Source organism: Penicillium chrysogenum (genome assembly GCF_028827035.1).
Source record: "Penicillium chrysogenum strain IBT 35668 chromosome Unknown utg000002l_segment0_segment0, whole genome shotgun sequence".
NCBI lineage: Eukaryota > Fungi > Ascomycota > Eurotiomycetes > Eurotiales > Aspergillaceae > Penicillium > Penicillium chrysogenum.
In genome coordinates, this window is record NW_026622750.1 from 101,818 (window position 1) to 115,391 (window position 13,574).

The following is a 13,574-nucleotide window of genomic DNA, read 5'->3' on the forward strand; positions in this document are numbered from 1 at the left end:
ATGTCTCCAGCGGCGCGTTAAAGTACCGAAACCCCCTATCTTTTGTTTTTCTTTTTTTTTCAGGATAACACTCTAATACAGGGTAGTGCGACGAAACTCAGCCACGATGTCAGGCCTGCGAGAGAAGAGCGAACCCATGTCCTGGCTACACAAGGACCCGGAAGTTCTACCATTTCTCCGCGAACAGTCCACTGCCTTGGAGATCGACATCTACCCCGGCACGATCTTCAAGAATGGCGCTGGTCACTGCCAAGGAAGCCAATGAAGCGCAATACCCCACGACACCCCGCGCATCTATGGATGAGGCTCTAATGCCAGGATTGGTTTCCAAGTCACTGGACCGACAATGCAGGAAGGGATTTTGTGATTTCGTGGATGCGGTATTTCCGAACATTTATTACACTTACAGCACCCGGGTGGAACTTCCTTGGTTCGAGATCGCTCAGTACGACCGAGGCGCAGGGATTGCAATGCAATGGGCGTTTCGCAGCCTGGGGACCCTGCAGATAGGCAGAGTAAATGGTGATCAACGGCAGATTCTTGCCAGCCAGGAAATGTACGGCCGTGGACTGCGTTATCTAGTTCAGGCTGTAAAGAACCCTGCTACTGTTGGCACGGAAGACACCCTCGGAGCCGCAATCCTGCTAGGAATTTATGAAGCGATGAATGAGACTGGACAGAACTCATGGCTGCTGCATTCACGCGGAATCTCACATCTACTGCGTCTTAGGGGGGCGAAGAGTCATGCGAGTGGGTATGGCCGTACCCTGCTGTTATCCTTTCGAGGACTTTTAGTTTACGAGGCCTTCACTCGCGGGGAGGCATGTTTCCTGGAAAGCGAGGAGTGGAGGTCAACTCTTCCAGAGACCCTGGAAGACGAGGAACGGCGCGGCACAAGCTGTGGCCTGGGTCAGCTCATGGACTATGCATTCAACGAGATAGCTCAGTGCCCTGGGTTCCTTGCCAAGACCAAATCCCTAGTGGCCTCCTCGCGAACCACAGATGCGGAGAGAGAGGATTTAATAAGTGCAATCAACAGCAGCCGAGAGGTCCTGAGCGACGTGGAAATCCAAATAATGGCTGGGGTTAAAGCTGATCATGAAGGAAATAAGAAAGAGTCTCAGGCTTTCTTTGGATTGATTCCCCCTTCCATCAAAGACGCATCGGTGAAATTCACACTTGAAGGGGTTCATTCAGGGATCGCACTTCTCCGGCAGTTGTCAGTTGTGCTAATGTCCGATCGGAATCGACAAAAAGCAGTAACACCGTGGTTAAAAGTCGATCCTTGTAAGAATGAGTGGAAGCTCATTAAGAACGCTGGAGAAATTGCCCAGGCCCAAAAAGATAATCGACTGCACCCAACAGGTCCACAGCAACAGGGCAGCGCGACGATCTGGCATGACCGGATCGCCTTAGCAATGGGGATGCCAGAAATGGTTTGACCAAATCCACGCTCAGGATAGTCTGTTTAGCTGGCCTTGGTCCGAGCTGAGTTTGTGTGCCTGTAAGCCATAGCCGGAGTTTGTTTCGTCCATCACACGCATTTGCTCTTGGATCATGACTGAACCCCTGTACCCAAGTGTTGGTTACTCAAGTGGCGTTGCGAGGCCGAAGCACCGCATCTGTCGATCCTTTGTTCGTTTGACTCGCAAATGATCAAATTTATCCCGAAAGATCGAACGACTGAACGCGACCGTACTGACCTGAGAGACGGGGCTGGGCAGTCACGGGGATGCGGTCATGTGCGGCCATGAACCCTACGTAGCAACCACATCCCAGATCATGACGGGAAATGACATTATCCCAGTCCACATGGGGAGGCCGGGGTCCACTTTTGCGAAGGAATCTGAAGTGAGAAGAAAAAGAAAGTTCGACGTTGGGAATGCTGGTGTTTCAAATCCGGCGATCACCGGAATAAGAGCTGTGATAGTTATGGCAGTGAGGTAATGCAGTGTACTTTTGTGCATTGAACAGCCATATTATTTTCATTTGCCCCACTGGATCGGACTTGATTCTCCAATTATATTAATTGCGTTGCCTGGTCTCCTTGTGTCTTACTCAATCGCCGTCTGGGTAGACCATACGGTATTCGGCGTAAACTTAAAAGAACCATAGTTAACTATTGATAATGTTGTTTGAGGCAATTGATTTATCTCCATTTCATGCCCTTCATGTTGTGCAAGTCACCATAACGAGTATATGGCCCCTGAAACATTCTTTGAGACGGAATGTTAGCTAACACTGCCCTACAAAACCATGTGAAGTCCAGATTTGCACGGATCACTCGTAGGGTGTGATCGATTGTTCCTGGAGGAGGAATGCTGGGGCGCTCCTGTCACATTTTCGAAACCGGCGATCATCTCCACCAGGGGAGGCAAGTCGTCATATAATGGTACCTACATATGTACAATATACATGTGATGGATGCTTCCACCTTGGCAACGCACGTCTTCCAAGTGTATGACTGCTCGAAGACGCAATGCGACACGGGTACCTGGGAATCCTTGCGGGTGCCTGGAGCATCCCAAGATTCCAGCCACCGGTGCTTGCGTGGCCCCTGAAGTGCTCGTCCAGTCAGAGTGGCCACAACGAATGCTAAGCATTCTGCTGGACATCAACAGAAGCGTGGTTGACCATTGGGAGTGCTCCGGATGGCCCATCAACGTCATACGAAATTAGATTGTCGCGACGAGTCGCCTACGGTTGCCGATCAGGATCGGCCCAATCATCATCTCAACCGATCCACAGGTGTCGCCATGGCTTGCGTGATGTCGATTTTTTTTGATGTTTCGAGAAAGGCCGTCTATTCTTAGTCCAAAAAATCCGAACGTCACAAAAATGACAAGACCATGGGATATATATAGGATCGGATTCGCCTCCCGGTTAGGTACCACATTGTTAGACATACCATTACTAGGCTCACCACACTACTTTGATATACTTTGTACAACATTTTCAACCCAATTTCAATCAATACTCGTTTCATACGTCCCTAATAATGCCGTCCTCATTGTCCTCTAGCGAGCACTCTGGCTCGGTCGAGTCGAACCACAGCCCCAGCAATTCTCTTCAAACCAAAGCCGACCCCAACATGGCCCTCCATGAACAAGAACCCAGTATGTATCCCTGACGAACGGTCCTTTCTTATCTAGGACACCCACTGACAACAAGTAGCCGCCGTGAATCTCCAGCCGGGATCTCGGGATACATTCTCACTCCGAAGTATCCAGCACAGGGACCGGGAAGGAAAGGTCATCAGTGAGTCACCGGTTAACATTATTTTTGATGGGAACCGCATGCTAACCTAGCGATAGCCGACCCCGATCTCTCCAACCCAACACGCAGCCGATTCGAGCGCCCGTTAGACACTATCCGATCGTTTGATGCAGCCATCGACGCACATCGCAAACAGCAACGGATGTGAACGGACAACCAAGGCCAAACGGGTATACCAGAACGAAACGAAGGAACGCTTTTTAATGCCAATTTCAATTCGGACACGGGATGTTGATGTATAATTATCGTTTTATAATGGGAGTCACATGGGAGATATCAAAATTCGATCGTATTGTCTGAGTCATGTCATTTTTTATCAAGACAGCGTAGCATTTTTAGATGGTGATTGGCGAAGATCGTAGGGATTCTATCCGTGTATATGCCATTGCCATTAAACCAAGCAAGTACCTCACCAAAGCTATTTAAGGTAGTTTTAAGGTATGGGTGCCATGGTGCCATGGGGTCCCCACAAGATCCATGTCCAAAGTACCTCGAAAGAATCCCAAGTAAAATCTTTCTAGTAATTTTGGCACGCCCCAATCCACGAAAGTGCACCCAACTCTCAAGCGTAGTTTGACATTGTGGAGTTATATAGAACGGAGTTGTGGTGAGGCCTACATAAAAGTACAGATATGCCGAGATGAGCGTTGAACCGGAGAACAACCGACCTGATCTACATGTAGATCTTTTCTAAACTGAACTGGCCCGAACTATACAACATATAAAATATAATCATGAAGATACTGTATATTAGTAGTTATTTCCCATATTCGTAGAGAGCGCACTGATAAACCATTGCCGCAGTCACGCAAATGAGAGAAATACTGCACAGCCTCTCGGTGGATCACATCACCATGGAGAGAAATTATCTCCGTAATTCCAAGACCTTGGCGCACTTTCTTTAGCTGTCTTCTCAGACAAAGCAATGCCACATGAAATTACCGAGTAAAATTAGATCTGAAGGGGGAAAGAAAAAAAGAGAAGAGAGGAAAAATCGGAAAAAGAAAAAGCCACGTGCTCCCAAGAAGCCCCACCCCAGGAGATTTTCCACTTTCCCTTCACTTCGACGACTTTGGGCATTGACTCTGAGTCTATATTGTATGGCTGTAGATGGTCTACTGTGAAGGGGAAAGCCGCCGAACTGCAGGCATACAGGATACGGAGTACGTTGTCGGTCTTTGCAGATCGACGCAGAGGATGCCAAAGCCGAATCCACTTTAGTGCGTGGAGTTCGTCTCTTATTATTCGCTCGGACGACATGCACCGATTGGTTTTAGAGCCCTAATGATCCTTTTTTTGAAGAGATTATATCCGGGCAAAAATAACATGGCGCCAGTCTAAACCTATTGAACAATGGCTTCCAAGCATTTGACCCATCTTGGCCTTGTTAGCTCGGCTATACGCGTCCGTTTTGTGGTTTCAGAGGCCAAATAGAAATTGGACTAGTATCTGGCACTATTGATCTTACTATTAATGGATATGAAGCCAAGAAAACCCCCCATCTTGGACCTTAATTCCCCCGTTTCGCCGTTCACTCGTTTGAACCTCTTGATTCTCTCTCTCTCTCTCTCTATCTTCTTGAATCCAATTATCCCAACTATATACACTCGCTATAAATCTTTGCGGTATCAGATCTGCAAGCCATTTCTTCACCATGAAGTTCTCCTTGGTAGCACTGGCAACCCTGGCTGGGGTTGCTGTTGCTGATTTGGATCCCATCGTCATCAAGGTACTGTCTCTATAGGTGCATAGTAATGGTGGCGTATTCGGTACTAAGACTGTGTATAGGGTTCCAAGTTCTTCTATTCTAGCAATGACACTCAATTGTAAGTGAAGGTGTCGATATCTCTTGAATTTGATAACTGACAAGAACAGCTTCATGCGTGGAATCGCCTATCAACGTAGGTTGTCTATGCCATCACTTCGACATCTCGACTAATCCTTTGCAGAGGAAAGTACGACCAGCAGTGGCTACATTGACCCTCTCGCCGATCCCACCGCTTGTGCGCGTGATGTTCCCATGCTGGCGAAGCTGCGCACCAACGTTATCCGTACCTATGCCATCAACGCCTCTGCTGACCACTCGGAGTGTATGAAGCTCTTGGCGGACGCGGGTATTTACGTGATCTCTGATCTGTCCCAACCCAAGCTATCGATTGATCGAAGCGATCCTACGTGGGAAACCGATCTTTTTGCCCGATACACCAGTGTTGTTGATGAGCTGGCCCAGTACAACAACACCATTGGTTTCTTCGCTGGAAATGAGGTTGCCAACAGCGTCAATACTTCTGACTCCAGCGCTTTCGTCAAGGCCGCCGTTCGTGATACCAAGAAGTACATCAAGGACAAGGGCTACCGCCCTATGGGTGTTGGATATGCTACCGCCGATGTGGCAGACATCCGTGCGGACATGGCTGATTATTTCAACTGCGGAGAGGCCGACGAGTCTATTGACTTCTGGGGCTACAACATCTACTCGTGGTGCGGTGAATCGACCTACGCGAAATCGGGATACAAGGATCGCACCGAAGAGTTCGCCAACTACTCCGTCCCTGTCTTCTTCGCCGAGTACGGTTGCAACGAGGTCACGCCCCGCGAGTTCACCGATGTGAAGGCCCTTTATGGTGAACCTATGGCTGATGTCTGGTCCGGTGGTATCGTGTACATGTACTTCCAGGAGGCCAACAACTACGGTAAGAGAATCCTTTCCCTGCACATGTGTGAAGGTAACTGATCAGACTTGCAGGTCTGGTTTCTGTCGTCGATAGCACCAGTGTCAGCACTTTGGCCGACTTCAAGTACTATTCCAGCCAGATCGCCAGCGTCAACCCCACTGGTGTCAAGAAGGCCTCCTACACTCCCACCAACACTGCCCTGCGGAGCTGCCCTACTGTCGGATCCTCGTGGTCCGCCGAACCTTCCCCTCTGCCCCCTGTCGCCGACATCCAGTTGTGCGACTGCATGTACGATGCCTCCGCCTGCGTTGTGGCCGATTCCCTCTCCTCGACGAAGTACTCCAAGCTGTTCAGCACTGTCTGCGGTTACACCGACTGCAGCGGACTGACCGCCAATGCCACCACCGGCGAGTATGGTGCTTACAGCATGTGCTCGACCAAGCAGCAACTTGCCTTTGCTCTGAACAAGTACTACGTTGAGCAGAACCGTGCTGCCGATGCTTGTAGCTTCGCCGGGTCTGCAACCGTCAAGTCGGTGACCAAGGCCACTGGCACTTGCGCTACACAGATGAAGGAGGCTGGCACTGCTGGAACCGGAACTATTACCACTGAGAACACTGGCATCGCGGGCTCTGGCTCTGCTTCCTCGACGGGCTCGTCGACCACATCTAGCAGCGGCGCTATCAGCATGCACTCCAGCTCTTCGTTCGGCTCTTTCCAGGTGGCTGCCTACATCGCCACCGCACTCCTGGCGGGTGTTGGAATGATCGCCCTGTAGTTGAGTTGATCTTGGTTCGTGATTTTCTTCGCATTTAGACTGCGCGTCTCTTTTTCCTTCTTATCTCGACATTTTTGAACATAACTCTCGGGGCAACACATGATCGATATAAAGAGTAGACATCCTTACCCGCACCTTTCCTTGATTCAATGTCATTGCCTATGAAAGAAGTTGCCATCTTGTTGAATTACTCACATTGTCAAGACCGAATTTGATTTGTATACCATTTTCTCATGGCCTTTCTTTTTTTAGCGATTGACGTCGTTCCATATTCGTGTCCCCAAACATTCATTTCATGTTATGAATCGTGTTACCAGCGATCATCCGTCTCCAGCCCAGCATGGAAAAGTACACTACCGAATCCTTTTGATGATGGCAATAGCAACAGGTTCTCTTTCTTTTATTTTCGTATTCCCTGTTTAGCGAGTCAATGCAACGTATTGATCTACACATTGTGTCTTTCCATACAGGATTAATGCATGTTTTGTGCAGATGTGAGGAAATTCATCGGGCTCCAAAGGTGATCGAGATATATAGTTGCAGTAATTATTTATGTGCTGGAAGGGAATTATCCCTGCATCCATACCATGATATATCCAGCTGAACTCAGATCGAATTCAACGGAACCTCATCCTCAGAGCTATCGTGGGACACAACCAGCTGCACTTGATTCTTGTTACGTGGTTCATCGGACGGTCGTAGAGCGGAATCCTAGAACCCATAGCCTCTAGAATGGTTATTATTTGCCGTGCGTGTCTTTTGCATACCAGCCTGGTTCGAGAATTTGGATGAAATAATCACGAACAACGGACGCAGGGTTGACATGCAGGCGGAGATGATACCCGTTGAGGATTCGACGATACACCAGTTGCAGGATTTCCCGAGTGTCTAGGCAATGTCCGCCGTGCGAACTTGAAAAGGGTAGTGAAGCGATAGATGCTGGTGAAGATAACGCTGTGCGAAAGAGTCCAGTCAGTCCACTGTCGCAAACCAGTGATGTGTAGGAAAAGGGTATACGAACAACTACCGAACAGAAAAATGCCTATCACGGACAGATGGTACGTGAGGTAGCGTACAATCTCCACACCACTCGCACCGGTAGGGACAGAATGAGAATGTCGGTGACAACGTTAGGTACTGCATTCCCGATGAACGAGGCTTTGAGATGATGCAGGTGCCGGGAATGCGCGTGTCCCAGGCTCGGGCAATCGGAGTACATTGGGAGATGCTCACGAGGCCAATGGCCATGTGCCAGGCAATGGGGATCCCGCCTAGGGCCATGGAGACCATACAAATCTCTCTCGTGGGGAAGATGCGGCAGTACATGAGCAGGATAGGCACCTTGGTGACCGCTATTGTGGCAACGTAGACGCACTAGTACACCGCCAGGAGCTACAAGAACACTGGCGGACCCAACCTCATGTATAGTCGCAATCCAACCTTTGCAATCATTATGTGATTTTCCACCGGCAGGGTCTAAGAATGTACGCCCATGCCGTAATTCGTTACTATTGACGATTAGCATCCGAATCAAGATCCTCCCAGGGCACTGTATCGTACAGGCAAGGCCCAATCCCTGTGTTTCACTATTGCAACTAGTACTACTCCGTCACCGCAATAAGAAAAAGGAAAAGTGACTTGGATGGTAAAATAAGCTGCTGTTCGCTTTGGGCAAGTGGGGATGTTGTTTATCTGGTATATGATTACAATATTTAGAAGTATAAGCTGCATTCTGATAGCTTGATATGGAGAGAGGCTCTATTTGGTAGGTCATACCGGGGACTCCGGATGTTCTTCATCTGAGGCATACGATGATGTCAATCTCCCACGGCAAAATAGAAACAAGACAATAACACGTGGAACAGGATAATCAGCAAAGGGAAAAACAACAACCTTCTTTGAACATCGCAGCGGGCGACGTTCGCGTGGAATCTGATACAAATGCCAATGGGGGCTCCTTTGGTGCAATATCAGGCCGGCCTCATGGAGGTGCTAGTGACATCCGGGAGCCTATCGCAAGGCGAGGCCCAGCCGCGCTCCACCGTTGGCGCCAGATGGGTGGAATCCTTCGGGAAGAACTGGAAGAATCGATCAAAAGAGCCAATCACTCCACGCACTGACGGATTGTGGGCCCTGCCTCGTGAAAAGGAGAGGTTGGTCATTTCCCCAACGTTTGCTGATTTCCCGTTGAATGTCGATGTACGGAGTATTCGTATCCCACTTGAACTCAAACAACTGCCCGGTAACTCTAACTCCATGTCTGTGAACCCCGTATTTGTGTTTGTGCCAGGCGCGTGGCACACGGCAGACTCGTTTGACGTCGTGCGGGATCTGATGCACAACCGTGGACTTGCAACCGAAGCTATCTCCACCCCATCTGTGGGCGCATTCCCTCCAGATAAGGGGCTACACGCCGATATCGAACATACTCATGCCGTCCTCAAGGAGATGGTAGAAGCCGGATGCCAGATCGTGTTGGTGAACCATTCCTATGGTGGGATGGTCGGCGCTGGCGCTGTCAAGGGCTTGGGGTACACGGAGCGGCGCAAAGCCGGTCTTCCCGGCGGTGTAATCATGGTAGTGTGGATGGCCGCATTTGTGACGCCCAAGGGCAAGACGTTAATGGACATGCTTGGCGGAAAACACGCCCCCTGGATGGTCATCAATGTGAGTGGTTCATCCTCGTTTGGTTTCCTCCTTTTGTACGCAACTGATGGACCATGTAGAGCCCGGATGACGGATACTGCTGGTCCTCTGACCAAGAGACAATATTCTATAACGATATGTCTCCTGAAGCGCAGCAGGAGGCCATTTCCAAATTGAAGCCGCACACGTATAGGTCGTTCAACGAACCGGCCACGCATGAACCTTGGCGTGAAATGCCTAGCATGTATATGTTCTTTGACAAGGACGGAGCTATCTCGTTGGCTGTGCAAGAGAACTTTGCTCAGACCTTGGGCAACCCAGTGACTTACCATGTCGATGCATCTCACTCCGCATTCTTGAGTGTGCCAGAAAAGGTGATTGAGGGGTTGGAGATTGCGTTGAAGGAGGGCCGACAGCAGAGTGGGATTGCTGTGAATTAAGGTGGATAATGAATTATAACATCCAGTCATGTATTTATACACGAGATTGGCGTTTGAAAGATTCTGAGACCATCAGACAGGTATATGAGCTGCCATTGACCTGAGCATCAGCCAGAGTTAAGATGAGTGTTTTGCGGTCTTTGACTCACCTGGCTGTTTGTACCAGGGCTCTTGTAAGTGTTCGTTGCCGAGGCATGGTTGCAGTTCGAGTTTATCGAAGTAGAAGTTTTGATGAATAGTGTGAGAGGTGAGGAGATGAAGGAGAGGAGGAGAAAGAGGAGGAGAAAGAGGAGGAGGAACAGGTAGAGGAAGAGGAAGGACGGGACTTTTGTAGAGAGCAAATGCGGAGGATCTCAAGTTTCCATAAAGGCCTCTAGGTAATAGCGGTAATAACGATGGAGCTCTCTGTTCATCTGACATAAAGACTTCACCACCACTTGTACCTTGAAGGGGATCTCAAGGTGCATCCAGACGACTTTTTCAATTTTGATTGTTATTTTATCTTTGACCCTTTCTGATAACCATGCCAGCAAGCTTTAGAACCGCAATTTCCGGAACTTGTCGAGTTTCCACAGGCCATACTTCGCGATGGTGACCGTTCCCATCACGCACACTGCAACAAGGACCACAAATGCGGAAGTACTCTCTTCAAAGAAGTTCGCCACGTTCATCCCAAACAGCCCGGCCACGAAAGTTGGCACGGCGAATCCCAACATACAGATCTCCAGTTGAGCCTCGAAAACCATGATCTGATTTCGTCGCACATCCAAAACCGAGTGAATGGTCTCTACTGTGCGCTCCAAGTCACCCAGTAAAGCATTGGCAGACTCCGCGATCGCGTCTGCGTTCTTGTAATATGCCTCGAGGAGATATTCCACTTCTAGGTGATCCTCTACCTCATGCGGTCGACCTGCCTGCCGATCCGTCAAGAACATGGTCGCCATGTCTTCATCATTTTCAAGGATTTCCCGTAGCGCCGAGCGGAACTGGCTGGCACGCTGCTGGATGGCCACAAGCCTTTTCCGGTGATCCTGCAAGTCGCGGAGAACAGCGTAAACGACATCTTCCCTCGTTGAATCCTGCAAGCTGTCCTGGACTTCTCGGCGGATGAGAACATGCTCGGCTTCAAGAGTTGCGATAACAGAGGCAAGCGCTGCATCCACCACCCGTAGCTCAAAAGGGAGTTTTGCTAAGAGACCAGAGCCAGAACCGGGATGGAGCCTTCTCTGGAGGTCCGTCATGAAGACATCCTGCACCTTCACGTGGCAGTCCTCGATCGGGAGGAGGAACAGAAGCACTCCATGTGCGCGGACCAGGAGCCGTAAAGTGAACATGCTGATAAAGATGACCGATGGACGCACCAACAAATGCGGAATTCCCTCCGAGACAAGATCCACGTTGCGCAAATCGCGGCCATCTAACCCCCACTCTTTAGCGAGCCCATCCCTAGTTCCTCGAATGTCTGATTCTTTGACAGAGCCATCCAGACCCAAGACCATGCAGCGTAACTCCGTTGCATCATTTATGCGGCTTTTCGACAGAGCAAGAGACAAGTTGAACACATTTTGATTGAAGGAAGCTTCTTTTTTCATGTCAGGCTCCTGTATGACATGATGTGATTTATTGGGGAGGGTGACGATTCCCCGTCTGCCGCAGCTGGGGATGCTCTGCATGGGCTGTGTCATGCGGAGAGTACCGGAAAGGCGATGGAATTGGTGCTGTGCATTTGTACATATTGACAGTCTCCCTCTCGGCAAGGATAAAGTGATCTTGATAGTACGTGGATACATGATATGTATCCTTGTGCAAGGATGAACTGTTCAGGTGAGTGGGGGGGGAGCTGGACACTTGTGCACTGGATGTGGCTTGACTGCGGCTATGATTGTGGCTTCTATACTCCGTCGAAAAGTGACGCACATATTTTCCATGGCCTCACTGAAACTTGCACCTGTCTTTTTATCTGAAGGAACAAGTTACTGGGGGTACCAACTTGCAAGTCGGGCTTCCTCAATATGCGGATCAAGCTTGATGGCACTCTTTACTTAATGTGGAGATAGATAACACACCCCGATAGGTGCTATGGATGGGAGGATGTAAGGAAATTCAATTTGCCTTCAAATCTAGGGTCTGCTATACGATTCAAGGCCCGGTTATATCCACTTACGGGCCGCTCACGGCACGGAGTTCTTGAACAACACCTTTTCTGCGATCAGATACGCAGAGAAGGCCTTCCTTCCAGGTTGGTCCCTGTCGATGGCTGCAAACCCAGCGAAGCATTCTCTCAGAGGGGGATCGGTGGCGTCTTCGCTTATGGGCATCGACAAACGGAAGCAGAAATCATCTTCTCTCTTTATGAAAGCTGTGGACTTGTATGTGGAGAGAAAATAGTAACGCAGTTTGAATCTCCTCATGTAAGCGACAGCTTGGCCTATGGTATTGTTAAACATATTCTGTCTGGAAGCATGCCGGGGCAATGCAGTTCATCACGACCAGTACCAGGAGAAATTCTAGCACCGGTTCGCATAACAGGACCCCAAGAGTTTCCATTCAAGAGAAGCTGCACTTCAACGGTGAGCGACTGTCGGCAAACGGTCCCATTTAAGGGAACGGATGGTCTCCAGTGGGCGTAGGTTAGGGTGAGGCCAAGAGCGCGGCACTCATCTCGGAAGATTTCCAGGAGAGCCAGACCCCCGTATCGGCCAGCACGTTATCAATCCCGATGAAGTCGATTGCCCCGATTAGCCGCACAAAGAGGCTGAACTACACAAGGTTAATTAGCTGGGAGCGAAGCGAGATAGAAACGAAGAAAGGCTAGCCGTATGGTGATGGTACTCATTTCAATGCGGTTGATAGTCTAGCGGGGACCGTAGCCATTTTCACCTTGAACGAAAGGTTAGTAGCTCTATCTCGCATATCAGACCACGGTCACATACGTCTTCAATCCATACTCTGCCGTGCCCGAGCTCGGCTCGCCATTCAGAAATCTGCGTAGATATGGCCATCTCTTTCAAATCACAACGCGGAAAGGGCCCCAGCTTCAGTTCTCCCGCAAACCACACGGTAACCTTATCTGGGTCCACATCAAGGTGGCCGCTACGGTATGCATTGAGCACAGCGTGGTAGTTCACCCACTCTTCCTCGTCGACATCATCGCCATCACGATACATGTACTTGAGAAACTGTATTTTCCATAGTACATCCGGACGTAGGTCTTGGGGCTCCGCCGGATCGAATCTATATCGTGTTAGAGAATGAAACCTCCTAGAATAGATCAGGCTTCCATACGGGCGGGTTGGTGGCATATTTTCGAGGGCCCACTGTATGCCTTCACGGCAACTTTCCACGTTTACGCCTTGGTCGATCTGCTACTCAAACTGCCGGATTACCTCGGCCCGTCGACTACTAGATGGTTAGTTTTATAAATGTAAAATCGGAGACTGTTCCGTACCCCGGATAATCGATTCGATAAATGGCTTTTTCAACTTCATACCGTGGGTAGCGCTCAAGCATCTCGTCGATGGTGAGACGAGGGGGACCGTTCGTGGGTTCTTCGGTAGCTTTCTCCATATTGGAACCTGTGGTTGGTCGCAAGAACCAAAGGCAAACACAAGCTGAAAAAGAGAAGAGAGCACTGGGAGAGAAAGGTGAAAGAGAGGCGAGAGAGAGACGAGGGAGAGGCGAGGGAGAGGCGAGGGAGAGGTGAGGGAGAGGTGAGAGAGTATTAAAACTGGATTGATAGATTCTGGAGAGGAAAGGAGG

The 13,574-nt window shown here is 49.6% G+C and overlaps 6 protein-coding genes across 6 annotated transcripts; 4 read left to right on the forward strand and 2 right to left on the reverse strand.

Moving 5' to 3' along the window:
• Positions 1-233: 233 nt before the first annotated feature.
• On the forward strand, positions 234-1,442 carry N7489_003676 (uncharacterized protein; the record flags this gene model as incomplete). Its single annotated transcript, XM_056709428.1, has 1 exon — positions 234-1,442. One exon carries the CDS (start codon positions 234-236, stop codon positions 1,440-1,442), a length of 1,209 nt encoding a protein of 402 aa, XP_056567849.1.
• A 1,556-nt stretch (positions 1,443-2,998) lies between these two features.
• On the forward strand, positions 2,999-3,424 carry N7489_003677 (DUF2406 domain-containing protein; the record flags this gene model as incomplete). Its single annotated transcript, XM_056709429.1, has 3 exons — positions 2,999-3,116; positions 3,175-3,258; positions 3,315-3,424. 3 exons carry the CDS (start codon positions 2,999-3,001, stop codon positions 3,422-3,424), a joined length of 312 nt encoding a protein of 103 aa, XP_056567850.1.
• Positions 3,425-4,930: 1,506 nt separating this feature from the next.
• On the forward strand, positions 4,931-6,729 carry N7489_003678 (glycoside hydrolase family 72 protein; the record flags this gene model as incomplete). Its single annotated transcript, XM_056709430.1, has 5 exons — positions 4,931-5,005; positions 5,065-5,102; positions 5,152-5,177; positions 5,226-5,969; positions 6,023-6,729. 5 exons carry the CDS (start codon positions 4,931-4,933, stop codon positions 6,727-6,729), a joined length of 1,590 nt encoding a protein of 529 aa, XP_056567851.1.
• Positions 6,730-8,676: 1,947 nt separating this feature from the next.
• Positions 8,677-9,815, forward strand: N7489_003679 (alpha/beta hydrolase; the record flags this gene model as incomplete). The annotated part of the gene is made up of 2 exons (XM_056709431.1): positions 8,677-9,396; positions 9,456-9,815. The coding sequence occupies 2 exons, from the start codon at positions 8,677-8,679 to the stop codon at positions 9,813-9,815; spliced, it is 1,080 nt and encodes a 359-aa protein (XP_056567852.1).
• Positions 9,816-10,351: 536 nt separating this feature from the next.
• N7489_003680 (CorA family magnesium transporter) lies at positions 10,352-11,500 on the reverse strand (the record flags this gene model as incomplete). The annotated part of the gene is made up of 1 exon (XM_056709432.1): positions 10,352-11,500. One exon carries the CDS (start codon positions 11,498-11,500, stop codon positions 10,352-10,354), a length of 1,149 nt encoding a protein of 382 aa, XP_056567853.1.
• A 946-nt stretch (positions 11,501-12,446) lies between these two features.
• Positions 12,447-13,382, reverse strand: N7489_003681 (uncharacterized protein; the record flags this gene model as incomplete). The annotated part of the gene is made up of 3 exons (XM_056709433.1): positions 12,447-12,575; positions 12,749-13,049; positions 13,306-13,382. 3 exons carry the CDS (start codon positions 13,380-13,382, stop codon positions 12,447-12,449), a joined length of 507 nt encoding a protein of 168 aa, XP_056567854.1.
• Between the last annotated feature and the right edge of the window lie 192 nt (positions 13,383-13,574).